General features: G+C 46.7%; 2 protein-coding genes across 3 annotated transcripts in view; both read right to left on the reverse strand.

Moving 5' to 3' along the window:
- Positions 1 to 7744: 7744 nt before the first annotated feature.
- On the reverse strand, positions 7745 to 22421 carry LOC114432372 (glycogenin-1-like). Its single transcript, XM_028400363.1, has 9 exons — positions 22290 to 22421; positions 21986 to 22124; positions 21740 to 21914; positions 18423 to 18585; positions 18216 to 18342; positions 17933 to 18107; positions 17760 to 17846; positions 9403 to 9534; positions 7745 to 8339 (listed from the first exon to the last, which is right to left on the reverse strand). The coding sequence occupies exons 1-9, from the start codon at positions 22345 to 22347 to the stop codon at positions 8217 to 8219; spliced, it is 1179 nt and encodes a 392-aa protein (XP_028256164.1). The 5' UTR covers positions 22348 to 22421; the 3' UTR covers positions 7745 to 8216.
- A 525-nt stretch (positions 22422 to 22946) lies between these two features.
- LOC114427650 (CD99 antigen-like protein 2) overlaps positions 22947 to 27878 on the reverse strand; it is a 36938-nt gene continuing 32006 nt past the window's right edge. The window contains exons 10-12 of one of the 2 annotated variants that reach the window (XM_028395835.1): positions 23935 to 24051; positions 23803 to 23856; positions 22947 to 23712 (exon numbers count right to left, since the gene is read on the reverse strand). In XM_028395835.1, coding sequence (XP_028251636.1) covers positions 23681 to 23712; positions 23803 to 23856; positions 23935 to 24051 — 203 coding nt within the window. In that variant the 3' untranslated portion in view covers positions 22947 to 23680. Of the gene's footprint in view, positions 23713 to 23802; positions 23857 to 23934; positions 24055 to 27878 lie in introns of both variants that reach the window. The other variant, XM_028395826.1, reaches the window with a different exon arrangement.

Genomic DNA, 27878 nt, shown 5'->3' on the forward strand with positions numbered 1-27878 from the left:
ATCATGACATCGGCCCCTGTACACCTTTTCATATCACCTCATCGTCATATTTGGCCATGGCCACATGGCTCAGTAGCGCCCCCTGGAATGAGATCTGCTTTCCCGTTTGACCTACAGACACGAACATTGGTACACATATGTATCACCTCTAGACAAGAAAAAAAGTCTCTGGGAGGTATCCTCTAAAACACACAGGAAGTCCGCAATTTTGAAAAAACTGCGCCATTTTGCATTTTCCACTCCCTGCACTTTTGCGAACTCCTCCTAGTGGATTTGTCCAATCCATCTGAAAATTGGTGTTGATACTCTTAAAGGATTGGGGACCAAAAGTTATCAATAACTGTGGCGCCACCACGAAATTGACCCTTCGCCAACACACAGGAAATAGATGTTTTTGTGGCTGTACCTCCCTCATACTTCATCCAATGTGGATGAAAAAAATCAGGCATGCTGGGCCTGTCATTCTGAACAGATTTATATAATTCAATTCAATTCAGTTTTATTTATATAGGGCATATTACAATCAGACATTGTCTCAAAGCGCTTCACAGGAACCCCCATAAGAGCACTGTGGCAAGGAAAAACTCCCTTTAAGAGGAAGAAACCTTGAGCAGGACCCGTCAGCTTAAGGGGGAACCAGTCCTGCCGCTAGTCAGAGAGGATGAAGGAGAGAGAGAGAGAGAGAGAGAGGAAAAAGAGAGAGAGAGGATGAAGAAGAGAGAGAGAAAGAGGAGCAAACATGATACAAACATGATACAGTACAGAGCAAACATGACAGCAAGATGAAACAGTGATTATATTGTAATAGATGTCTATATATATTGTTAGTCCATAAGTAGGAATAGTAATTTGGTAGCAAAGATGAGCAGCAGGGACTAGTGAAGTCGATGAGCACAGGAGAGACTGCAGGTCAGTATGCAGGTCTTGAGACCTGCAAAGAGAGAGAGCGAGAGCGAGGTACAGAACTACGAGGAAGACAGTGAACACAGATTATGAGACGATATTACCCAGTATGATCCAGACTAACGAGAGTAGAGGAGAGGTCAGAGGGTGAGGGGGAAACTGCTCAGAGGATAGTGTTTGTGCCCCCCGACAATGTAGAGCAAGAGAGACTTCACAGGCCGGACTGCAGGTCAGCGTGCAGGTCTTGAGACCAGTGTGAGCCAGACTAAGGAGAGAAAAGGAGAGGTTAGAGGGTGAGAGGGAATCTGCTCAGTGGATCATGTTTGTTCCCCTGACAGCATAGGCCTAGAGCAGCATAGCTGTGCTACACACTAGGTCTAAGGCTAACTGTACGCCTTACTAAACAGAAAAGTTTCAAGTCTAGTCTTAAAAGTGGAGGCAGTGTCTGCCTCTCAGACCCAGATTGGTAACTGGTTCCATAATAGCGGTGCCTGATAGCTGAAAGCTCGTCCTCCCATTCTACTTTTATGAATCCTAGGAACTACAAGGAAACCTGCACTCAGAGATCTGAGTGTCCTATTAGGAACATATGGTACAATCAGGTCCTGCAGATACAATGGAGCAAGTCCATGAAGAGCCTTGTAGGTTAGAAGAAGGATCTTGAAGTGTATTCTTGAGTCCACTGGGAGCCAGTGAAGAGATGCTAGAACAGGAGAGATATGATCCCTTTGGCTGCTTCCTGTCAGAACTCTAGCTGCTGCGTTCTGGATCAGCTGCATACTGTTGATGGAGTAATGTGGACATCCTGACAATGAAGAGTTTCAGTAGTCCAGTCTTGAAGTGACAAAAGCATGGATGAGCTTTTCAGCATCACTCTGAGAGAGGATGCTCCTGATCTTAGTAATATTACGCAGGTGAAAGAAAGCGGTCTTGGAGACCTGCTTAATATGAGAGACAAACGACATGTCTTGATCAAAGATAACGCCAAGGTTCCTCACAGTCGTACTGGAGGCCAGAGTAATTCCATCCAGAGAGAAAGTATTATCTGACAAACTAGTTCTGAGATGTTTAGGTCCAAAAACAATGACCTCAGTCTTGTCCGAGTTTAATAGTAAAAAGTTGGAGGACATCCAGTCCTTTATGTCCTTTAGACACGCCTGTAGTCTGACTAGCGGCTGCGTTTCTTCAGGCTTCATGGATAAATACAGCTGGGTATCATCAGCATAACAATGAAAGTTTATGCCGTGCTTCTGGATGATGTTTCCTAGAGGGAGCATGTAGAGGGTGAACAGGATCGGTCCAAGCACAGAACCCTGTGGAACACCGTGATTAACCCTTGTACCTGTGGAAGACACATCGTTAGCATGAACAAAGTGAAATCTGTCAGATAAATATGATTTAAACCAGCGCAGTGCTGTTCCTGTAATCCTGATCTCGTGTTCTAATCTGTGTAGCAGGATGCAATGATCTACGGTGTCGAAGGCAGCACTGAGATCCAGTAGAACGAGTACAGAGACGAGTCCCCGGTCCGATGCCATGAGGAGGTCATTGGTGACTTTAAGCAGTGCTGTTTCTGTGCTGTGATGGGCTCTGAATCCAGACTGGAAAACATCGAGCAGACTGTTCCTATGCAGGTGGTCATTTAGCTGACTTACAACAGCTCTTTCGAGTAGTTTGGAGATAAAGGTGAGGTTGGAGATTGGTCTGTAGTTTCCTAAGACGTCCGGGTCCAGTGAAGGTTTTTTAAGTATCGGAATGATCACAGCAGTTTTAAAAGCCTGTGGTACATATCCTGTTTCCAGAGACAAGTTGATCTGTCCTAATATAGACTCTCCGATCAGAGGAATAGCATCTTTGAGGAGCCGTGAAGGGATCGGATCCAGAAGTCAGGTAGTAGGTTTAGACTTGCAGATGCTGGTGGTCAGCTCAGGGAGGCCGATGGGCACGAAGCAGTCCAGAGTTAGATCAGGATCCGTTTCCAGAAGTGGCGGTGTATCCTCAGCGGTCACAGAGAGATTGTGGTTGATTTGTCCTCTAATAGTGGTGATTTTATCGGTGAAGAAGCTCATGAAGTCTTCACTACTAAGAGCTGCAGGAATGCGAGGCTCCATAGAGTTGTGGCTCTTTGTCAGCCTGGCTACAGCTTTAAAGAGAAAGCGCGGGTTGTTCTTGTTTTCTTCTATTAGTGATGAATAGTAGGCTATCCTGGCTTTGCGAAGGGCCTTCTTATACGTCAGCAGACTGTCTCTCCAGGCCCTCTGGGAGTCATCTGATTTAGAGGACTGCCACATCCTCTCCATCCTTCGTGTAATCCGTTTCAGTGATCGGATATTTGAGTTGTACCACGGAGCTAGCCTCTTCTGGTTTGTAGTTTTCTTCTTCTTCAGTGGAGCAATCCTGTTTAAGACTGAGTGTAGTGTGTCTTCAGTGTTGTTGACAAAGCGGTCCAGCTCTGCAGGAGTAATATTTAAGTTGGTACCCCCATCAGTACTTGGGACTGTGGGGAGTACTGGTAGGATTGCTGTCCTAAACTGCTTTACGTCGTCTTCAGACAGACATCTGCTGTAGTAGACCTTTTCCTTAGGTGCTGGTAGGTCTGAAAGAGAGAAGTCAAAGGTTATTAATGAGTGATCTGAAAGAACAGGATTTTGAGACCATACTAGCAGGTTCTCAGCTTCCAGGCCATAGGTGAGAACCAGGTCGAGGGTGTGACTGTGGCAGTGTGTGGGTTCATTTACTAACTGAGAGAACCCAACTGAATCAAAGAGTGAGCTGAAGGCAATCTTCAGACTGTCGGAGTCGACGTCCATATGAATGTTAAAGTCACCCACTATAATGACTTTATCTGTGCTAAGCACTAAACTTTATAAGAAGTCTGAAAACTCCAGCAGGAACTCTGAATAAGCAGCAGCAGGTGGACGATACACTACGACGAGTAAAACAAATTCTGACTTCTTCCAGCTTCCGTGAGACAGGCTGAGAGTGAGACTCTCAAAAGAAGTATGAGTAGACTTAGGTTTAGGATTCATCTGAAGACTGGAGCGGTAGATTGCTGCCACTCCTCCTCCGCGACCTGTAACTCTAGGAACATGACAGTTAATATAACAAGACGGAGTTGATTCATTTAAAGCAACATATTCTTCATCCTGTAACCAAGTCACAGTGAGACAAATTATATCAGTGTGATGATCAATAATTAGATCATTAACTAAGAGCGATTTAGAGTGGAGGGATCGTATGTTAAACAATCCACACCTGAGTGTTCTGTTACCTTGTTCTGTGTGTTTGTGTGTGTTAGTGTGTATTTTTATGAGGTTATTATGATTAATACATCTTAACTTGTGTGCTTGATGAACTGTGGGAGAACGTGTGACCGTCACCACTTCAATTATTAAGCTTAGTGTTTCTATGTGTAGACCTCCAGAAGCAGCAGAGAGGTGTGTAGGACAGCGACTCTGCCTCCTGGCCTCGACCCTGGGTTGTCAGGTTGGTCTAATAAACTTGGCTATGTTGCTAGAAATCAGAGCTGCACCACCCTGGGTGGGATGGATGCCGTCTCTCCTAATAAGGCCAGGTTTCCCCCAGAAAGTTTCCCAGTTATCTATAAAGGCCACGTTATTTTCTGGACACCACCATGACAGCCAGCGACGGAGCGAGGACATGCGGCTAAACATGTCATCACTGGTCAGATTTGGGAGGGGACCAGAGAACGCTACGTCCGACATGGTTTTAGCTAAATTACACACCGACTCAATATTAACTTTAGTGACCTCTGACTGGCGAAGCCGGGTGTCATTAACACCGACGTGGATTATAATCCTACTGTATTTATGCTTATCTCTCGCCAGCAGCTTCAGGCTACCCGCTATGTCGCCCGCTCTGGCCCCCGGCACCCCCTACATTGAGATGTGGGTTGCAGTTTCACCTACACACTCAAAAATTAATACACGTGTATCACCTCTAGACAACAAAAAAAGTCTCTTGGAGGTATCCTCTAAAATGCACAGGAAGTCCGCCATCGTGAAAAAAATGCGCCATTTTGCATTTTTCACTCCCTGTACTTTAGTGAACTCCTCCTAGGGGATTTGTCCAATCTACCTGCAAATTGGTCTGGTTACTCTTAAAGCATTGGGGACCAAACGTTATCAAACACGCACCACTTTGTCATACGGTCTGGCTAACAGATGGAGAGTTCTACTCTCCATCTGTTAGTTACCTGGGCTTCATTATCCACGAGGGACAGGTGGAGGCTGATCCTGAAAAGGTCAGGGCAGTAGTTGAGTGGCCTAGACCAACTACTCGTCGTAAGCTCCAGCAGTTTTTAGGATTTGCCAACTTTTACAGAAGGTTTATCTGCAACTACAGTCGCATTGCTCTCCCCTTAACTCAGCTCACCTCCACTCTTAGACCGTTTGTATGGTCCTCCCCAGCTGAGGAGGCCTTTTGTGAGTTAAAGGCCCGTTTTACCTCAGCTCCTATCCTGATCCAGCCTGATCCCACTAGACAATTTATCGTTGAGGTAGATGCATCCGATTCGGGGGTGGGGGCAGTCCTGTCACAGCGCTCTGCAGTAGATGATAAACATCACCCCTGTGCTTTTTTCTCTCACCGCTTCACCTCTGCAGAGCACAACTATGACGTGGGCAACCATGAGCTGCTCGCAGTGAAGTTGGCCCTCGAGGAATGGAGACATTGGCTGGAGGGTGCCGAGCAACCCTTTGTGGTTTGGACCGACCACAAAAACCTCGAGTTCATAAGGGGAGCTAAGAGACTGAACTTCCGCCAAGTTCGGTGGCAGTTGTTCTTTACCAGGTTTGATTTCACCCTCACCTACAGACCTGGTAGCTGTAATATTAAACCTGATGCTCTCTCCCGTCAGTATGAAAATCCTGGTGTGTCCCCTGAGACAGAATCCATCTTACCTGCCTCCAGGGTTATTGGTTCTCTTACCTGGGAGATTGAATCCACCGTCAAGGAGGCCCAGCGCCAAGAACTGGACCCAGGTGATGGTCCACCTAATTGCCTCTTTGTCCTCTCCGCAGTGCGGTCCAAAGTCCTGCTATGGGCCAATTCTTCTCGCTGGTCCTGTCACCCTAGAGTCCGCCGCACTGTCAACCTGCTTCAACGCCATTTCTGGTGGCCTTCCTTGGAACGGGACACGAAAGATTTTTTTTCTGCCTGCTCTGCCTGCTCCCACGGCAAGTCCTCTCATCGTCCTCCTGCTGGCCCGCTCTGTCCTCTCCCAGTGCCCGGTTGCCTCTGGTCCGATATTGCACTGGACTTCATCACAGGTCTTCCGCCATCTGATGGTAACACAGTCATCCTCACCATTGTGGACCGTTTCTCTAAATCTGTGCATTTTGTCCCACTCCCCAAGCCTCTATCTACCCTCGAGACGGCTCAACTTCTGGTCACCCACGTCTTCCGGCTCCATGGCATCCCTACCGACATCGTCTCCAACAAGGGTCCTCAATTCACCTCCGGGGTGTGGAGGGCATTCTGCCGGGCACTGGGGGCCTCCATCAGCCTGTTGTCGGGCTTCCATCCCCAGACGAACGGACAGACGGAGCGGGCCAATCAGCATCTGGAGTCTACTCTGCATTGTGTTGTGGCCGCTAACCAAGGGACCTGGAGTTCCCACCTGCCCTGGGTGGAATACGCCCACAATTCCCAGTCCTGTGCTGCTACCGGTTTCTCTCCCTTCGAGTCCTCACTGGGTTATCTGCCCCCCCTCTTCCCGGCCCAGGAGGAGGAGTTGGCCGTTCCCTCGGTGCAACATCACCTGCAACGCTGCCGCCGGATCTGGAAGCAGGCCAGGAGAGCTCTGCTCCGTTCCTCCGACCAGAACCGGAGGTCAGCCGACCGCCATCGTACACCAACTCCCCCCTACCAGGAAGGTCAGTCTGTCCTCCTGTCCACTAATGACATTCCGCTGCAAAACAAGTCCCGTAAACTTTCTCCCCGGTTCATTGGCCCATTCAAGATTCTGAAGATCATTAACCCTGTCACTGTCAAACTGTCACTTCCCTCATCCATGAGAATCCATCCTGTTTTCCACGTCTCCCACATCAAACCTGCTAACCATAGCCCCCTGCAGCCTCCTGTCCCCCCTCCTCCCCCTCCTCGCATCATCGATGGCGTCCCCACCTACACGGTCCGGAGGCTTTTGGATGTGCGCCGCCAAGGCAGGGGCTTACAGTATCTGGTGGATTGGGAAGGCTACGGCCCTGAGGAATGCTCCTGGGTCCCCAGATCCGCCATCTATGATTCTTCGTTGGTTCAGGAATTCCACTGTCTCCACCCTGACAAGCCTGGGGGACTGCCAGGAGGCATCCGTTGAAGGGAGGGTACTGTGGTGAGACGCATGAGCACCCTCTGTTGGTCTCCTGGTTGTTGTGCTTTTTGTTTTTGCCTTTGCTTTTCTTTCAGATGCTCTGTTCTGGCTGCAGCTTCCTCTGGGCGGAGTACTGGGCTGATTGGTCTCACCTGTTCCCCATCTGCATTAAGTTCCCCGCCTATTTAAGGACCTCACTTACGTGCCTTCCTCGTCAGTTCTTTAGTTCACATCGCGGTAATCAGCCCAATCTCCTTCCTGAACTTTTGATGCACCATCCGCATGTACTTACCCTTTTCTTCCGCCTCCTAGCAGCCTCAGCCTTGGTCTCTTACAGTCTTCCGCTGCAGTCTTCAGAGCGCCTTCAACGATTCTCACCGTCGTGGGTTTTTTCTGTTTCCTCAAAGACTTTCGCCCTTGTGGTTGTTTTCCATTTACTCCAGAGAGACCTTTTTGCCCTAGTGGTTGTATTTTGTTCTTTGAATAAACCTGAACACCTTCTGAGACCTGCATTTGGATCCAGTATTTATTGTCTCATAACAATATATATATATTATTAATATATGATGCAGAAAGTTTGATGCGTCAGTGCTTCAAACAGGGAAAAAATACACTGTTTATCATAGAAAGAAACAACATTCAATATATAATAACTGTACTCGAATGCACTATTAATAATGTTGAGAGACAAACGTGAGCATTAATTATCCGATATATTTAAAATTGCATGCACTAAAAAAATGTTTAGCTAAAAACAAAAAATTCTGCACATCTCAGCACAAATAGGAAGCTGTGATTGGCTTGTGTCCAGCCGAGGAAAAAAAAAAGACAATTTCTGCATTTAAGCTATTTAATCATGATTTGCAACCAGGTAATAGAAGCTGTAAAAAGTAAATGGGAGTTTGTAAACAATGACAGCAGGTGGTAGGTCGAGTATTTTTAGTATTAAGGTATAAACGCAAATCAGAATGTGGGTCTTCTAGTCCAGGAAGCAGTCCAGCATCCTCTGGATGTTTTCGTAGGCGTCTCTGCCCAGGTAGTCAGCCTGTCCGAGTTCCCACTTCCTGCGGTGCTCCAGTTGTTCCGTCTCTGGGTCCACTGCCTTTTTTTGTTGTAAAGAAATAAGTCAGACAAAGAATTTTGTGCTCATACATTTGCAATATAATGGTTTTTATTATTCTTTTAAAGCTCAGTTTATGTGACTTACAGGCTGTTTCATCATTTCATACTGGCTACATTAAGCTTTGATTTCTGTATGAACATGAACCCTGTCTGTGCAGCCATTGTAGTGAATTTAGTCCTCCTCATGGTTTTCTGACCCCTTATGTGGCTTCTTTTAGGGTAAAACTGCAAAACTATTCTCTTTTTTTTATTGGTTGCCATAGTGATGAGTCGCTTTTGTTGCCTGGAAACAGGACAGGGTTGTCAGGGAGCCCATTGTAGCTCTCTATGGGCAAGACGTGGGGTACATCCTGGATAGGTCGCCAGTGCAGACTCAGGAGTTCCCTGGAGGTCCCACTATGGTGGGACTGGTGCTTCAAAGAAGACAAAACCCAGTCTGGCTTAAGTACTTCTGCCATCTGGACCACCTTGCTTACAAACCTAGAGTTGGACAGTTAAAGTGGTCAACCATCACACTGTGGAACCCCACGGCAGGTTGTGAGGGGGCGCTGGAGCCCATTGCAGCTCTTAATGGACGTGGGGTCCGTTGTAGGGCTCGCACGTACGTTAGGCTAATTCAGAGTCCACAATTAACCAATAGTGCAGACTCAGGTCTTCCCTAAAGGTCTCACTATGGACTGGTGCTTCAAAATTTGACTCCTATGTCAAAGAAGCCAAACCCAGACCCAAACCTAGAATTGGACAGTTAAGGTGGTCATCCATCACCCTGTGGCACCCCACGGCCGTGTCTCTCTTGAACCTAGACCCCCTACAGTCTGCTTATAAAGTCAGAAAGAACAGTGTCCACCTCATTCAGGTTCTTTTCTTGGACTTCATTGTGCTCAGAGTGTTGGGTGTGGACTTCATCTGCATCTGGGCCCTCAACCATGACATGATTGCCAGACTAGGCCGTGCACCATCAAGGTTTGCATCCTAGGTCCCTGCCAGATTCAAGCACCAACTGGTGCCGGACGTGAAGAATCAAAAAGGGGACATCAACATACCAGAGGTGTACAGGTTTCTGCAGTTCCATCTCTGTCCTCTTGTCTTCCTGTACCCACATGTGGATCTTCATCTTCTGTCCTTATAGAAGATTCAAAGTGTTCCACCAACGGTGCGCTGTAATCTGCGTGGGACTACACACAGCAATGTTATTGAGTGCAGTTTGACAACCTCATTTTACAAGCTTGTATAAACACATCCGGCTGAAACAAATGAAACGTACGATAGAAAGGCAACAAGAAGTGGCAGATAATTGGTTCTGTGTCCCTTAATTCAGCTGGAGTCAAATGCAGTCAAGCAGAAACGCTCATAAATTAACAGGACTAACAAGAGGCACTTGAACTGCCTAGTAACCCGGCACAATAATCACTGTGATGCATTGTCAACACAAGCAGCTATGCTAATAAGATCCCCCCATTAAGCTAATTAATGGATTGATTAGTAAATATTTCTAATACTTATGTATTATGCTATGCTACGCTAACACATGCTGTGCTTATTAGAGCTGACACTGCTGTTGTTGTGCAGGAACGCCGCACTTATTCTGGGTAGGGCCTCCATTTTCACTCTGATACGTATTCTAAGACACCCCCTAGGTTTCCTGACAAGTGGTTACCTCAACCACTTAGGCAGTACTTGGACTGGACCGGAGAGACCACTGATCATTCTTCTGGCGCTGGTGGAGACCGGCTGCTGCTTGCAACGGCTCCTGCCTACTGTCTCGTTTTTTCCTATTTTTCGCTATTCTTCACTTTTTATTTTTGTACAAAACTTCTCTCTACCCACTTGTAGAGTATGGTACCGTGTCCCTGCAGTTTTTTTATTAGGATTCTCGCTGTTTTTCTGCTTTTACGATCCATTCAGCGCAACAATGCATGAAGCAGCTCACGTGCTCGTTGTTTACAGTAGGGAACAGCTGATTGCGCTGCGTAGCACTGTAGTGTTCCCCAAGGACAGACACCAAATACCCCCGGAACTGGTTCGGAAGACCTGCCGTGGTTGCAGTGCGGGAAGAAACATCGGGAAAAGAAGAGACGCTTCAGACCGGCTCTCCCCACTGTCACTATGGGAAATGTGAGATCTCTTCCCAACAAGATGGATGAGCTAGCGGCACTAACTCGGCATCAGCGTGAGTACAGGGAGAGCAGCGTCCTTCTGTTCTCCGAGACCTGGCTCACACCGAACATCCCGGATTCTACTCTTCTGCTGGAAAACTTTCATCTGCTGCGGGCAGACAGAACGGCAGACAGCGGTAAGGGAAAAGGAGGGGGGCTGGCTGTGTATGTGAATGTGAGGTGGTGCAAATCGGGACACTGCACTATTAAAGAACAACTGTGCAACAGGGACATCGAACTGTTAGCAGTTAGCATGAGGCCTTTCTATCTACCACGGGAGTTCTCACGTGATTGTAACGGTGGTGTACGTCCCTCCCTCTGCTAACGCGGACACAGCTTGTGACACCCTGCTCTCAGTCACCAGCAGGCTGCAGACAGCACCCACAGGCCCTCTTCCTCATCTCTGGACACTTTAACCACGCGTCTCCCTCATCTGTTCTGCCCACATTCACTCAGTATGTCACCTGCTCCACTAGAGACAATAGAACACTGGACTTGCTTTATGCCAACACCAAGGAGGCATATTCTGCATCCCCCCTCCCTCCCCTGGGAAGAGCTGACCATAACATAGTCCATCTGCAGACTGTGTACACTCCTGTTGTGCACAGGCAACCGGCGGTCTCACGCAGAGTGAAGAGATGAACCGAGGAGAGTGAGGCTGCTCTCATGTACTGCTTCAACACCACTGTGTGGACAGAGCTTTATGACCCACATGGGGAGGACATCAACACAATAACGGACTGCATAACGGACTATATTAACTTCTGCGTTGAGAACACCGTTCCTTCCAAGAAGGTACGGTGTTTCTCCAACAACAAGCTGTGGATTAGATTAACCCTGAAATCAAAGCTCTCCTGAAGGAGAAGAAGAGAGCTTTCAGGTCAAGGAACAAGGATGAGCTGAGGGCTGTATAGAGGGAGCTGAGGAGGAAGATCAGAGAGGGAAAAGCCAGCTACAGGAAGAAGATGGAGGAGCAGCTGCAGCAGCAAAACGTCAGCGGGGTGTGGAGAAGCCTGAAAACCATCTCTGGCTACAATACACCCCACTCACAGGCTGAGGGGGATCAGAAGTGGGTCAACGACCTAAGCCTACACTTCAATAGGTTTGATGAATCACCCACACCTCCCCCCATGCAGTCGCACCTCTACTCTCTGACTCCTGACCTTTGTTCCTCTCCCACAGCCCTCCACACTCTTAGCTTATCACAACATCAAACCATTTCACACCCACACAGAGACACTCATCCCCCACCCCCACCCCTGTCCTTCACAGCAGACGAGGTGAGAACAGAACTCAGGAAGACAAAGACGAGTAAGGCAGCTGGACCAGATGCCATTAGCTCCAGGCTCCTTAAGTCCTGTGCAGACCAGCTGTGTGGAGTTATGGAGCACGTCTTCAATCTGAGCCTCAAGCTGGGGGTGGTACCACAGCTCTGGAAGACCTCCTGTGTGGTACCAGTGCCTAAAACACCGCACCCCAAAGACCTCAGCAGCTACAGACCAGTGACTCTGACATCCCACCTCATGAAGACACTGGAGAGACTGGTCCTGAGACACCTCCGCTCCACAGTGGGCTCCTCCATGGATCCGCTGCAGCATGGTCCACTTTGTGGACTGGTGTCAGCGAAACCACCTCCTGATCAAGGCAGGGAAAACCAAGGAGATGGTGGTGGACTTTCGCAGACGACACTCTGCCCCCCTCACCGGTGAACATCCAGGGAATGGACATTGAACAGGTGGACTCTTACAAATACCTGGGTGTTCACCTCAACAACAAACTGGACGGGACTCACAACACAGATGCACGTACAAGAAGGGCCAGAGCAGGCTCTACCTGCTGAGGAGACCGCGGTCTTTTGGAGTGAAAGGCGCACTCCTGAAGACCTTTTATGACTCTGTGGTGGCATCAGTCATTCTGTACGGTGTGGTCTGCTGGAACAGCAGCATCACTGAGAGGGAGAGGAATAAGCTGGACAGAGTCATCAGGAAGTCCAGCTCTGTCCTGGGCTGCTCCCTGGACTCAGTGCAGGAGGTGGGTGACAGGAGGGTCCTGGCAAAACTGACATCCATGCTGGACAATGAGTCCCACCCCCTGCAGGACACCCTGTCAGCACTGCAGAGCAGCTTCAGTGGGAGACTGCTCCACCCTCATGTGTGAAGGAGAGATACAGAAGGTCTTTCCTTCCTGTTACTGTCAGACTGTATAATAAACTCATTGCGTCAGTGGGTAACGTATTGCGTCACTTCCTGTTTCGACACTGTCCTGTTTGTTCACTTGGTGTGCGCTGTTGGTGCTACGGACTTTCTGCATTAGACATATTGTGTTTGCTTTTATTGTGGTAATACACAAGCACCGTAGTGTTAGAGTTAAGTGCACCAGTTTCTGGGTTCCCTTCTCGTTTACCACTGTAGCGAAGCTTACCGTAACTTAGCGGTTAGCATTAGCGCTTAGCATGGCTTCTTCCACTCACTCTGCATCTCCCTCTCGTGCTCACTGCACGGTGTGTGACATGTTTAGCTACTCCTCTGCCTCCTTTAGTGAGCGTGAGGTGTGCACAAAGTGTAGCTTATTCACAGTCTTGGAGGCGAGGCTAAGCGAGTTAGAGGGTCGGCTCCGCATGTTAGATAATAGACCTGTAGCCACAGCAGCTAGCCAGCAGCAGTTAGCCTGTGCGGACCAGCCTGCCTTAGCTGATGTTATCCGCACCCCGGCAGCCCCTGAGCAGCCGGGAAGTCAGAGAGGTTGGGTGGCGGTTCGAAGGAAGCGTAGCCCGAAACAAAGGCCCGTGGTTCACCACCAGCCGCTTGACATATCGAACCGTTTTTCCCCACTCGGCGACACACCCGCTGAGAAGCCGACCCTGGTTACTGGCGACTCTATTCTGCGGCATGTAAAGCCGACACCAGCGGCTATAGTTAAGTGCATCCCGGGGGCCAGAGCGGGTGACATAGAGGGTAGCCTGAAGCTGCTGGCGAGAGATAAGCATAAATACAGTAGGATTATAATTCACGTCGGTGTTAATGACACCCGGCTTCGCCAGTCAGAGGTCACTAAAGTTAATATTGAGTCGGTGTGTAATTTAGCTAAAACCATGTCGGACTCCGTAGCGTTCTCTGGTCCCCTCCCAAATCTGACCAGTGATGACATGTTTAGTCGCATGTCCTTGCTCCGTCGCTGGCTGTCATGGTGGTGTCCAGAAAATAACGTGGCCTTTATAGATAACTGGGAAACTTTCTGGGGGAAACCTGGCCTTATTAGGAGAGACGGCATCCATCCCACCCAGGGTGGTGCAGCTCTGATTTCTAGCAACATAGCCAAGTTTATTAGACCAACCTGACAACCCAGGGTCGAGGCCAGGAGGCAGAGTCGCTGTCCTACACACCTCTCTGCTGCTCCTGGAGGACTGCCGCCCTCAGTTAGAAACACATTAAACACAAATACACATAGAAACACTAAGCTTAATAATGTTATTGAAGTGGTGACGGTCACACGTCCTCCCACAGTTCATCAAGCACACAAGTTAAGATATATTAATCATAATAACCTCATAAAAATACACACTAACACACACAAACACATAGAACAAGGTAACAGAACACTCAGGTGTGGATTGTTTAACATATGATCCCTACACTCTAAGTCGCTCTTAGTTAATGATCTAATTATTGATCATCACACTGATATACTTTGTCTCACTGAGACTTGGTTACAGGGTGAAGAATATGTTGCTTTAAATGAATCAACTCCGTCCTGTTATATTAACTGTCATGTTCCTAGAGTTACAGGTCGCGGAGGAGTGGCAGCAATCTACCGCTCCAGTCTTCAGATGAATCCTAAACCTAAGTCTACTCATACTTCTTTTGAGAGTCTCACTCTCAGCCTGTCTCACGGAAGCTGGAAGAAGTCAGAATTTGTTTTACTCGTCGTAGTGTATCGTCCACCTGCTGCTGCTTATTCAGAGTTCCTGCTGGAGTTTTCAGACTTCATCAAGTTTAGTGCTTAGCACAGATAAAGTCATTATAGTGGGTGACTTTAACATTCATATGGACGTCGACTCCGACAGTCTGAAGATTGCCTTCAACTCACTCTTGGATTCAGTTGGGTTCTCTCAGTTAGTAAATGAACCCACACACTGTCACAGTCACACCCTCGACCTGGTTCTCACCTACGGCCTGGAAGCTGAGAACCTGCTAGTGTGGTCTCAAAATCCTGTTCTTTCAGATCACTCATTAATAACTTTTGACTTCTCTCTTTCAGACCTACCAGCACCTAAGGAAAAGGTCTACTACAGCAGATGTCTGTCTGAAGACGCCGTAAAGCAGTTTAGGACAGCAATCCTACCAGTACTCCCCACAGTCCCAAGTACTGATGGGGGTACCAACTTAAATGTTACTCCTGCAGAGCTGGACCGCTTTGTCAACAACACTGCAGACACACTACACTCAGTCTTAAACAGGATTGCTCCACTGAAGAAGAAGAAAACTACAAACCAGAAGAGGCTAGCTCCGTGGTACAACTCAAACATCCGATCACTGAAACGGATTACACGTAGGATGGAGAGGATGTGGCAGTCCTCTAAATCAGATGACTCTCGGAGGATCTGGAGAGACAGTCTGCTGACGTATAAGAAGGCCCTTCGTAAAGCCAGGACAGCCTACTATTCATCACTAATAGAAGAAAACAAGAACAACCCGCGCTTTCTCTTTAACGCCGTGGCCAGGCTGACAAAGAGCCACAGCTCTGTGGAGCCTCGCATTCCTGCAGCTCTAGTGAAGACTTCATGAGCTTCTTCACCGATAAAATCACCACTATTAGAGGACAAATCAACCACAATCTCTCTGTGACCGCTGAGGATACACCGCCACTTCTGGAAATGGATCCTGATCTAACTCTGGACTGCTTCGCGCCCATCGGCCTCCCTGAGCTGACCACCAGCATCAGCAAGTCTAAACCTACTACCTGTCTTCTGGATCTGATCCCTTCACAGCTCCTCAAGGATGCTATTCCTCTGATCGGAGAGTCTATATTAGGACAGATCAACTTGTCTCTGGGAACAGGATATGTACCACAGGCTTTTAAAACTGCTGTGATCATTCCGATACTTAAAAAACCTTCACTGGACCCGGACGTCCTAGGAAACTACAGACTGATCTCCAACCTCACCTTTATCTCCAAACTACTCGAAAGAGCTGTTGTAAGTCAGCTAAACGACCACCTGTGTAGTAACAGTCTGTTTGATGCTTTCCAGTCTGGTTTCAGAGCCCATCACAGCACAGAAACAGCACTGCTTAAAGTCACCAATGACCTCCTCATGGCATCGGACCGGGGTCTCGTCTCTGTACTCGTTCTACTGGATCTCAGTGCTGCCTTCGACACCGTAGACCATCGCATCCTGCTACACAGATTGGAACACGAGATCAGGATTACAGGAACAGCACTGCGCTGTTTTTAAATCATATTTATCTGACAGATTTCATTTTGTTCACACTAACGATGTGTCTTCCACAGGTACAAGGGTTAACCACGGTGTTCCACAGGGTTCTGTGCTCGGACCGATCCTGTTCACCCTCTACATGCTCCCTCTAGGAAACATCATCCAGAAGCACGGCATAAACTTTCATTGTTATGCTGATGATACCCAGCTGTATTTATCCATGAAGCCTGAAGAAACGGAGCCGCTAGTCAGACTACAGGCGTGTCTAAAGGACATAAAGGACTGGATGTCCTCCAACTTTACTATTAAACTCAGGACAAGACTGAGGTCATTGTTTTTGGACCTAAACATCTCAGAACTAGTTTATCAGATAATACTTTCTCCCTGGATGGAATTACTCTGGCCTCCAGTACGACTGTGAGGAACCTTAGAGTTATCTTTGATCAAGACATGTCGTTTGTCTCTCATATTAAGCAGGTCTCCAGGACCGCTTTCTTTCACCTGCGTAATATTACTAAGATCAGGAGCATCCTCTCTCAGTGATGCTGAAAAGCTCATCCATGCTTTTGTCACTTCAAGACTGGACTACTGCAACTCTTTATTGTCAGGATGTCCACATTACTCCATCAACAGTCTGCAGCTGATCCAGAATGCAGCAGCTAGAGTTCTGACAGGAAGCAGCCAAAGGGATCATATCTCTCCTGTCCTAGCGTCTCTTCACTGGCTCCCAGTGGACTCAAGAATACACTTCAAGATCCTTCTTCTAACCTACAAGGCTCTTCATGGACTTGCTCCATTGTATCTGCAGGACCTGATTGTACCATATGTTCCTAATAGGACACTCAGATCTCTGAGTGCAGGTTTACTAGTAGTTCCTAGGATTCATAGAAGTAGAATGGGAGGACGAGCTTTCAGCTATCAGGCACCGCTATTATGGAACCAGTTACCAATCTGGGTCCGAGAGGCAGACACTGCCTCCACCTTTAAGACTAGACTTAAAACTTTTCTGTTTAGTAAGGCGTACAGTTAGCCTTAGACCTAGTGTGTAGCACAGCTATGCTGCTCTAGGCCTACGTTGTCGGGGGGCACAAACATGATCCACTGAGCAGTTTCCCTCTCACCCTCTAACCTCTCCTTTTCTCTCCTTAGTCTGGCTCACACTGGTCTCAAGACCTGGATGATGACCTGCAGTCCGGCCCGTGAAGTCTCTCTTGCTCTACGTTGTCGGGGGGCACAAACACGATCCTCTGAACACCCTCTGACCTCTCCTCCACTCTCCTTAGTCTGGATCATACTGGGTAATATCGTCTCATAATCTGTGTTAACTGTCTTCCTTGTAGTTCTGTGCCTCGCTCTCGCTCTCTCTCTTTGCAGGTCTCAAGACCTGCATACTGACCTGCAGTCTCTCCTGTGCTCATCGACTTCACTAGCCCCTGCTGCTCATCTTTACTATCAAATTACTATTCCTACTTATGGACCGACGATATATATAGATATCTATTGCAATATAATCACTGTTTCATCTTGCTGTCATGTTTGCTCTGTACTGTATCATGTTTGTATCATGTTTGCTCCTCTCTCTCTCTCTCTCTCTCTCCTTCATCCTCTCTCTCTCTCTCTCTCTCTCTCTCCCTCATCCTCTCTGACTAGCAGCAGGACTGGTTCCCCCTTAAGTTGACGGGTCCTGCTCAAGGTTTCGTGGGACTAATAAAGGTTTCTTAATCTTAATCTTAATTAATCCGGTGAACTCGGTGTCATGGAAATAGGAGGTCTATAATTGAATATATGGGTCAATATTTTGGGTTCTTACCTGCGGTTCGGACCGTGAAGGTAGTTTCTGGGATGGTGGAGAAAAATGTGCAAGCAGTGAATTGGAGTGGCCCAGGTTTTCTTGGATCTGCAGATCATGTGAAGATTTTTGAGTCATGGGACAAGACCAAGGCCTTAAGGCCTTAATTGTTATGTGTGTGTGGTTCCTTGTACCTGTTCTGGTTTGTCCCAGTCTTGACTAAGTTGGGTCATCGGAGCAGGTAACACTGTGTGACTATGGTATTCTTTCCACCACTGAGACACAAACTCTTCCATGGTGTCCAAACGCTGTGAGCTCCAGGGTTTAACCGGTCCTAGGAAGTGAACAATCTTTGCGTTGTGGCCAAACCTGCGGAAACAGAACTGGAACACTGAGAAAACTGAACCATAATCCTAGGAAGTCAAACAATGATGCTTGTCTAAGGTAACCACGGACGTTTAAGGGTGTTGTACTCACTGTTTAAAAGCAGGGAGGTAGGTGTAGACCGAGTTGGCACTGAGGTTGTAGACAAACGGTAGGTGTTTAGCGATGTCTTCCACCGGCCAGCTGCTGAAGAAGGAGTTCAGCAGACCCTGATCTCCTCCTAGTAGCATAGGAGGCTTTACGTAAGAATAGAAATGTTCCTAATGTTTTAGCGGTAGATTAAATTGGACTTCCTCTTACTGTCAAAGCTTCCATGCTGCAGGGCGAGATTCACAAGCTTCTTGTGGGTCTGTAGGGACGGCCTGAAGACGAACACACCTGAGTTAAAGCAGTCGGGCCAGCCTGGATCCGGAGCTGCTGACAGCTCGTCTCTCTCGAACAGCTCATCCACGTTGCACAGCACCTGAAAGGGGACAGAGTAGTAAACACAGTGGTTTTGGTTAAATATTACTCCTGCAGAACTGGACCGCTTTGTCAACAACACTGCAGACACATTACACTCTTAAACAGGATTGCTCCACTGAAGAAGAAGAAAACTACAAATCAGAAGAGGCTAGCTCCGTGGTACAACTCAAATATCGGATCACTGAAACGGATTACACGAAGGATGGAGAGGATGTGGCAGTCCTCTAAATCAGATGACTCCCAAAGGGCCTGGAGAGACAGTTTATTGACGTATAAGAAGGCCCTTCGCAAAGCTAGGACAGCCTACTATTCATCACTAATAGAAGAAAACAAGAACAACCCGTGCTTTCTCTTTAACGCTGTAGCCAGACTGACAAAGAGCCACAGCTCTGTGGAGCCTCGCATCCCTGCAGCTCTTACTAGTGAAGACTTCATGAGCTTCTTTACCGATAAAATCACCACTATTAGAGGACAAATCAACCACAATCTCTCTGTGACCGCTGAGGATACACCGCCACTTCTGGCGGATCCTGATCTAACTCTGGACTGCTTTGTGCCCATCGGCCTCCCTGAGCTGACCACCAGCATCAGCAAGTCTAAACCTACTACCTGTCTTCTGGATCTGATCCCATCACGGCTCCTCAAGGATGCTATTCCTCTGATCGGAGAGTCTATATTAGGACAGATCAACTTGTCTCTGGAAACAGGATATGTACCACAGGCTTTTAAAACTGCTGTGATCATTCCGATACTTAAAAAACCTTCACTGGACCCGGACGTCTTAGGAAACTACAGACCGATCTCTAACCTCACCTTTATCTCCAAAATACTCGAAAGAGCTGTTGCAAGTCAGCTAAATGACCACCTGCATAGGAACAACCTGCTCGATGCTTTCCAGTCTGGTTTCAGAGCCCATCACAGCACAGAACACTGCTTAAAGTCACCAATGACCTCTTCATGGCATCGGACCGTGGACTCGTCTCTGTACTCGTTCTACTGGATCTCAGTGCTGCCTTCGACAAAGTTTAGAACACGAGATCAGGATTACAGGAACAGCACTGCGCTGGTTTAAATCATATTTATCTGACAGATTTCACTTTGTTCATGCTAACAATGTTTCTTCCACAGGTACAAGGGTTAATCACGGTGTTTCACAGACACACATAATCCAGAAGCACGGCATAAAGTTTCATTGTTATGCTGATGATACCCAGCTGTATTTATCCATGAAGCCTGAAGAAACGGAGCCGCTAGTCAGACTACAGGCGTGTCTAAAGGACATAAGGGACTGGATGTCCTCCAACTTTTTACTATTAAACTCAGACAAGACTGAGACCATTGTTTTTGGACCTAAACATCTCAGAACTAGTTTATCAGATAATACTTTCTCTCTGGATGGAATTACTCTGGCCTCCACTACGACTGTGAGGAACCTTGGAGTCATCTTTGATCAAGACATGTCGTTTGTCTCTCATATTAAGCAGGTCTCCAAGACCGCTTTCTTTCACCTGCGTAATATTACAAAGATTAGGAGCATCCTCTTTCAGAGTGATGCTGAAAAGCTCATCCATGCTTTTGTCACTTCAAGACTGGACTACTGCAACTCTTTATTGTCAGGATGTCCACATTACTCCATCAACAGTCTGCAGCTGATCCAGAACGCAGCAGCTAGAGTTCTGACAGGAAGCAGCCAAAGGGATCATATCTCTCCTGTTCTAGCGTCTCTTCACTGGCTCCCAGTGGACTCAAGAATACACTTCAGGATCCTTCTTCTAACCTACAAGGCTTTTCATGGACTTGCTCCATTGTACCTGCAGGACCTGATTGTACCATATGTTCCTAATAGGACACTCAGATCTCTGAGTGCAGGTTTACTAGTAGTTCCTAGGATTCATAAAAGTAGAATGGGAGGACGAGCTTTCAGCTATCAGGCACCGCTATTATGGAACCAGTTACCAATCTGGGTCCGAGAGGCAGACACTGCCTCCACCTTTAAGACTAGACTTAAAACTTTTCTGTTTAGTAAGGCGTACAGTTAGCCTTAGACCTAGTGTGTTGACCTGACCTGCAGTCTGGCCCCTGACCTCTCTCTAGGCCTACCTTGTCGGGGGGTACAAACAGGACCCATTGAGCAGTTTCCCCCTCACCCTCTGACCTCTCCTCTACTCTCCTTAGTCTGGCTCATACTGGTAATATCGTCTCATAATCTGCGTTTACTGTCTTCCTCGTAGTTTTGTGCCTCGCTCTCACTCTCTCTCTTTGCAGGTCTCAAGACCTGCATACTGACCTGCAGTCCGGCCCCTGATCTCTCCTGTGCTCATCGACTTCATTAGCCCCTGCTGCTCATCTTTGCTATCAAATTACTATTACTACTTATGGAATGACGATATATTTAGATATCTATTACAATATAATCACTTTCATCTTGCTGTCATGTTTGCTCTGTACTGTATCATGTTTGTATCATGTTTGCTCCTCTCTCTCTCTCTCCTCTTCATCCTTTCTCTCTCTCTCCTCTCTCTCTCCTCTCTCTCTCTCTCCTTCATCCTCTCTGACTAGCAGCAGGACTGGTTCCCCCTTAAGCTGACGGGTCCTGCTCAAGGTTTCTTCCTCTTAAAGGGAGTTTTTCCTTGCCACAGTGCTCCTAGGGGGGGTTCCTGTGAAGCGCTTTGAGACAATTTCTGATTGTAATATGCACTATATAAATAAAACTGAATTGAATTGAATTGGTGGAACCCCTAAGCTAATGCTAAAGTTAGCACCTGCCTGCTACACTACTGTGAGGTTATATTTGTGCTTCAAATTGGGTCTGAATGTTTGATCCCGACTCTGGTTTACACATCCATTTGACCCCAAATTTAACCCCCAAATCCAGAAATTCAAGCTGTGGTTTGGGACTTTGATGACCTTGGCTCGCAGATTTGGAACCTTCACCTGTTTGACATCACTGAGCCGTGCAGAGACATTGGACAACAGATGAACTAACACAGTTATGTTGACTCTGACATTGTTGATAACCTCTGGCATAGATCAAAGCTTGAACTGGAGTTAGGAGTTCATCACTACCAATCCGGTTCTCTCTGACGTAGCATGTGTTGCAAACACAGGGGTTCAATTTTGCCAATAAGCTATTGACCAGTCAGAGGACTCACAAGCGTGTCGGCATCCAGGAAGACACATTTGCTGTACTGGGTCAGAGTCCAACAGTGGATCTTAGTGAATGTGGTGCCAAGCTCAGGGCGTCCCAGCAAGGCAAGGTGGAGGCGGTCCTCGCTGTCCATTACGTCCACGGTGATGACCTCATCAAACACCTTTTCCAGGGAAACCCTGCCAGGAGAATGCAAACAATGGACCGATGTGATGTTATTAAGTTTAAAGCCCCCCCCCCCATCTCCTACCTCGACTGCTCAGAGATGTTCGGCGTGACCATGACAACGATTTGACGAGTCGTCCCGTGCCGTCGCAGACTTTTGGCCACCACTGTGGCACCCATACAGTAGGGGTCTGTGGTGGCTAACGTCACAAAGGCTTCACCAGCTGAGGACAGAACAAGGAGGATTAGGGCGTTTACACACCAACAGTGCAGGGTTTGTCAGTCTCTACAAGACCTAAGGTCAACATTTCCCCCTTTCATCACTTGACAACAAGACCCTATGATTCAGAAGCACCTCCACCTCAGTGATATTAAATAAAGCCACCCACCTGACATTTTTGACATTCCCAGCATGGTTATTAATCCACAAAGAGGACCAGAAGACATGCACGCAGGAGGTCTAAAGGGTCCAGTCCTGGTGGAGGCAACTGATGACTGCGTGTGTGATGCTACTTCATGATTTTCTTTTTGTTTGTGTTCAAACTCAAGTGTACATAGTGGAGCTGAGGCCCAGTGTTGCTCAACAGGTCATTCAACCAATAAAAAGCAAGATCTGCCAGTTGTTGTGCAACAGACTCAACCTTCAAATGCCCCTTTTTTTGTTTCCCCTCATGTGAGAGGCAAACACACATGTCCAATATGACCACTACTAAAGTACACTAGGTGCAAGAAAATTGCACTAAACCCTGCGGATCAGTGATTTATTTATTTATTTTTTGGCATGTGACTGCTGGTTACACGTGAGTCAATCATGGCTTGCTAGTTGCGCTGACATGTGCAGAATTTTTTGCAAATGCCCATAGGAATATTTAAAGATAGAAGCTGAGGATCAAGTACAGATATTTAAATTGCGGTCTGAACTTTGCACACAAAATGCAAAAAAATGTGGATAGGTTGCCATGGTAACCACACCTCTCTGACAACATAACATCGTTTAGATCTACCTTGTTTATATTATTGAATGAAAAATGATGACTAAAAGCAAATGACCTGTAGACCATAACTTTATTAAAAACTTGTACACACACACAAAAAACATTCATCTTATAGTGTGTTGGTCTATGGTTGTAAAACAATTTGAATAATAATAAGAAGAAGAATAAAAAGCAAGCCTAAAGCAGGCGCCTATACACATTGTACTCGAGTATTTACAGCTCACAACACATGACAAACCAAAAGTGCAACTTAGTGGCAAATTAAAGAAAGCAGAGAGAGAGAGAAAAATAAAAAAAAATCATAATTTCCGTCCTTAAAACATTATTTTCTTTCGACAAAAATCATACATAAATGTCAGTGCGGCACATTTCTATACTACCAGCTTTGCAAATTTCCAAAAAATAAAACTTTTAAGGACTCAAATGACCAAACACATCAACACTGTCCCCTGATTATATATGAAGCTCCTTCTGCTTGATTCACATCCAGGTGTTGTAATTAATGTTGCTGGCATGTTTTTATTTTGAAAATAATTTAACCCAAAAAGGAGTTTTACGCAAAGAAAAATAAAATAAATCAATAAAATTGACAATTTAGGGTTCAAGGTGTTAAAGACATTTTTCAAAAAGTAAAAAAAAATAAATAAATAAAAAAAAAGGTTTGATCCTTCCTAGCTCCTAGCTGGGTTAGGTTCACCCTATAGGCAGCAACTAGTGTAACAGACATGGAAATCAACAATTGGCAGTGTTTCAAGTTGCATGAGGACCGTCGACTGGTTCGTAGATCAGGTGTTTGTCTGGAGCAGGTTGCTGAGAACTGATACAGAAGACGAGAATTTGTCCATATTTCACGCATAATCTATGCCTTCCTGCACATCCGTCAATCAAAATTATTTCATGGACTCACCTTGAGGCTCAGAATGTGCACCCTGGTGGGCTTTACCTCTCTCTGGATCTGCACCTTAAACAAATAATAGATTTTTTTTGTCAAATCTCTGCGATAACGCAAACGCAACCGTTTCCGTGATGACACACTCACCTCCCTGCAGTTTAAAGCAGAGCTTTTTCTTCTGGTAAGCGAAGTAACTGGACGCCGCACCCAGAAGAGCCACTCCTATGGCGCTGGCGATTCCGGCGATCTGTCCAGACCCGGCTTCTGTTAGGAAAAAAAAAACCCAGATGTTTAGATCTGATTGGCTTGTCATGATCACTTGATCACTTAATATGTTCTTACAAAAACAACTTTAAAATTGCAGTGAAAAAAATTAAAGCTGCAAGCAGCATTGCGGGCCCTCGCGCACCTTGCGATCCGCGGGGCTATTGCTGTCTTCTCTCCTATGCTCTTGTCTCCCATACTCTCCTGTGCTATGCTCTCCTCTCCTCTCATTTGCAGAGATGTACAACAAACACGTTTACAACCAAACTTTCCTGCTACCAGTAGGTGGCGCTATGACCGTATCATCCTAGTAGCATATATATTTGTTCAGACTCGGGTCCATAGCAGTACTGTAAGATTTTGTCCACATTGCATAAAGTACATGGGTAGTACTGCATAAAACACGAGTTCCTTTGTAATGGCGAATGGCCAACTTTGAGGCCACTCCCCCGCCACATGGTAATACTTTTGAAGGAGTTTTGGAATGCGTCTATTCCCTATGGTGTCCTGAGTGGACACAGTGAATTTCTGCTCAATTGCATGAAGTATGTGAGGCGTGAAAAGTTTTGAAGCAGGGTCACAAACAGGCAAAAAATGACCACAAAAGTCAAAATGGCGGACTTCCTGTTGGGTTTGGAGGGGGGGTCCAAGAGACTTTTTTGTGCGTCTTGGGATGATACATATGTGTGCTAATTTTCATGATCCTGTGTCAAATTTGCCAGCGGGGCTACGCATTAGGGCAATAAATACAGTGAGTTCCTTTGTAATGGCGAATGGTCAACTTTGAGGCCACTCCCCCACCACACCGTAAGACTTTTGTAAGAGTTTTGGAATGCGTCTATTCCCTATGGTGTCCTGAGTGGACACAGTGAATTTCAGCTCAATTGCATGAAGTATGCGAGGCATGACAAGTTTTATAGCAGGGTCAGAAAACGGTAAAAATTACAAAAAAAAATCAAAATGGTGGACTTCCTGTTGGGTTTGGAGGGGGGGTCCAAGAGACTTTTTTGTGCGTCTTGGGGTGATACACGTGTGCTAATTCTCATGATCCTGTGTCAAACTGGCCAGCGGGGCTACGCATTAGGGCAATAAATACAGTGAGTTCCTTTGTAATGGCGAATGGTCAACTTTGAGGCCACGCCCCCGCCACACCGTCAGACTTTTGTAAGAGTTTTGGAATGCGTCTATTCCCTATGGTGTCCTGAGTGGACACAGTGAGTTTTAGCTCATTTGGATGAAGTATGCGAGGCGTGAAAAGTTTTGTAGGAGGGTCACAAATCGCCAAAAATTAACAGAAATTTCAAAATTGCGGACTTCCTGTTGGGTTTGGAGGGGGGGTCCAAGAGACTTTTTTGTGCATCTTGGGGTGATACACATGTGTACCAATTTTCATGACCCTACTCAAAACAGGCCAGGGGGGCAGGCAGAAAAACCTATGAAAACACAACATTTTGTGTAGCCAGTAGGTGGCGCTCTGTCAAAGCCTCAATATTGTTGTATAGATGTGTTTAGGGTCAGACTCTGATCATACATGTGACATTTCGTACAGATCGGACAGAAAACGAAGAAGTTATAGAGACTTTCTGTGTCCTCAGAAATGGTCAAACTTTGAGGCCACGCCCCGGCCACACCGTCAGACTTTTGTAAGAGTTTTGGAATGCGTCTATTCCCTATGGTGTCCTGAGTGGACACAGTGAGTTTTAGCTCATTTGGATGAAGTATGCGAGGCGTGAAAAGTTTTGTAGGAGGGTCACAAATCGCCAAAAATTAACAGAAATTTCAAAATTGCGGACTTCCTGTTGGGTTTGGAGGGGGGGTCCAAGAGACTTTTTTGTGCATCTTGGGGTGATACACATGTGTACCAATTTTCATGACCCTACTCAAAACAGGCCAGGGGGGCAGGCAGAAAAACCTATGAAAACACAACATTTTGTGTAGCCAGTAGGTGGCGCTCTGTCAAAGCCTCAATATTGTTGTATAGATGTGTTTAGGGTCAGACTCTGATCATACATGTGACATTTCATACAGATCGGACAGAAAACGAAGAAGTTATAGAGACTTTCTGTGTCCTCAGAAATGGTCAAACTTTGAGGCCACGCCCCGGTCACACCGTCAGACTTTTGTAAGAGTTTTGGAATGCGTCTATTCCCTATGGTGTCCTGAGTGGACACGGCGAATTTCAGCTCAATCCGATGAAGTATGCGAGGCGTGAAAAGTTTGGCAGCAGGGTCACACATCGCCAAAAATGGCCACAAACCTTCAAATGGCAGACTTCCTGTTGGGTTTGGAGGGGGGTCCAAGAGACTTTTTTGTGCGTCTTGAGGTGATACATATGTGTGCCAATTTTCATAATCCTGTGTCAAACCGGCCAGAGGGGCTACGCGTTGGGGGCGCTATAGAGCCATTTTTATATGTGCGTTTCAAAAGTCAGCAAATTTCAAAATTTTTCGGGCGAATGAATTTTTCTACCAAGTTTGGTGAGTTTTTGGGCATGTTAAGGCCCCCAAAAATGCGATCTAAGGGGGGGAAAGAAAAAAAATGAAAGCTGCAAGCAGCATTGCGGGCCCTCGCGCACCTTGCGATCCGCGGGGCTATTGCTGTCTTCTCTCCTATGCTCTTGTCTCCCATACTCTCCTGTGCTATGCTCTCCTCTCCTCTCATTTGCAGAGATGTACAACAAACACGTTTACAACCAAACTTTCCTGCTACCAGTAGGTGGCGCTATGACCGTATCATCCTAGTAGCATATATATTTGTTCAGACTCGGGTCCATAGCAGTACTGTAAGATTTTGTCCACATTGCATAAAGTACATGGGTAGTACTGCATAAAACACGAGTTCCTTTGTAATGGCGAATGGCCAACTTTGAGGCCACTCCCCCGCCACATGGTAATACTTTTGAAGGAGTTTTGGAATGCGTCTATTCCCTATGGTGTCCTGAGTGGACACAGTGAATTTCTGCTCAATTGCATGAAGTATGTGAGGCGTGAAAAGTTTTGAAGCAGGGTCACAAACAGGCAAAAAATGACCACAAAAGTCAAAATGGCGGACTTCCTGTTGGGTTTGGAGGGGGGGTCCAAGAGACTTTTTTGTGCGTCTTGGGATGATACATATGTGTGCTAATTTTCATGATCCTGTGTCAAATTTGCCAGCGGGGCTACGCATTAGGGCAATAAATACAGTGAGTTCCTTTGTAATGGCGAATGGTCAACTTTGAGGCCACTCCCCCACCACACCGTAAGACTTTTGTAAGAGTTTTGGAATGCGTCTATTCCCTATGGTGTCCTGAGTGGACACAGTGAATTTCAGCTCAATTGCATGAAGTATGCGAGGCATGACAAGTTTTATAGCAGGGTCAGAAAACGGTAAAAATTACAAAAAAAAATCAAAATGGTGGACTTCCTGTTGGGTTTGGAGGGGGGGTCCAAGAGACTTTTTTGTGCGTCTTGGGGTGATACACGTGTGCTAATTCTCATGATCCTGTGTCAAACTGGCCAGCGGGGCTACGCATTAGGGCAATAAATACAGTGAGTTCCTTTGTAATGGCGAATGGTCAACTTTGAGGCCACGCCCCCGCCACACCGTCAGACTTTTGTAAGAGTTTTGGAATGCGTCTATTCCCTATGGTGTCCTGAGTGGACACAGTGAGTTTTAGCTCATTTGGATGAAGTATGCGAGGCGTGAAAAGTTTTGTAGGAGGGTCACAAATCGCCAAAAATTAACAGAAATTTCAAAATTGCGGACTTCCTGTTGGGTTTGGAGGGGGGGTCCAAGAGACTTTTTTGTGCATCTTGGGGTGATACACATGTGTACCAATTTTCATGACC

Source organism: Parambassis ranga, chromosome 2, assembly GCF_900634625.1.
Source record: "Parambassis ranga chromosome 2, fParRan2.1, whole genome shotgun sequence".
NCBI lineage: Eukaryota > Metazoa > Chordata > Actinopteri > Ambassidae > Parambassis > Parambassis ranga.

What these genes read in the sequence shown, in the direction of transcription:
- LOC114432372 (XM_028400363.1), bottom strand. Translation starts at nt 22,347, where the DNA reads ATGTCTTCTGGTCCTCTTTGTGGATTAATAACCATGCTGGGAATGTCA. An exon ending in GGGAATGTCAAAAATGTCAG is followed by an intron (nt 22,125 to 22,289) that starts GTGGGTGGCTTT and finishes TTCTGTCCTCAG; the next exon opens with CTGGTGAAGCCTTTGTGACG. An exon ending in TACCTCCCTGCTTTTAAACA is followed by an intron (nt 18,108 to 18,215) that starts GTGAGTACAACA and finishes CTGTTTCCGCAG; the next exon opens with GTTTGGCCACAACGCAAAGA.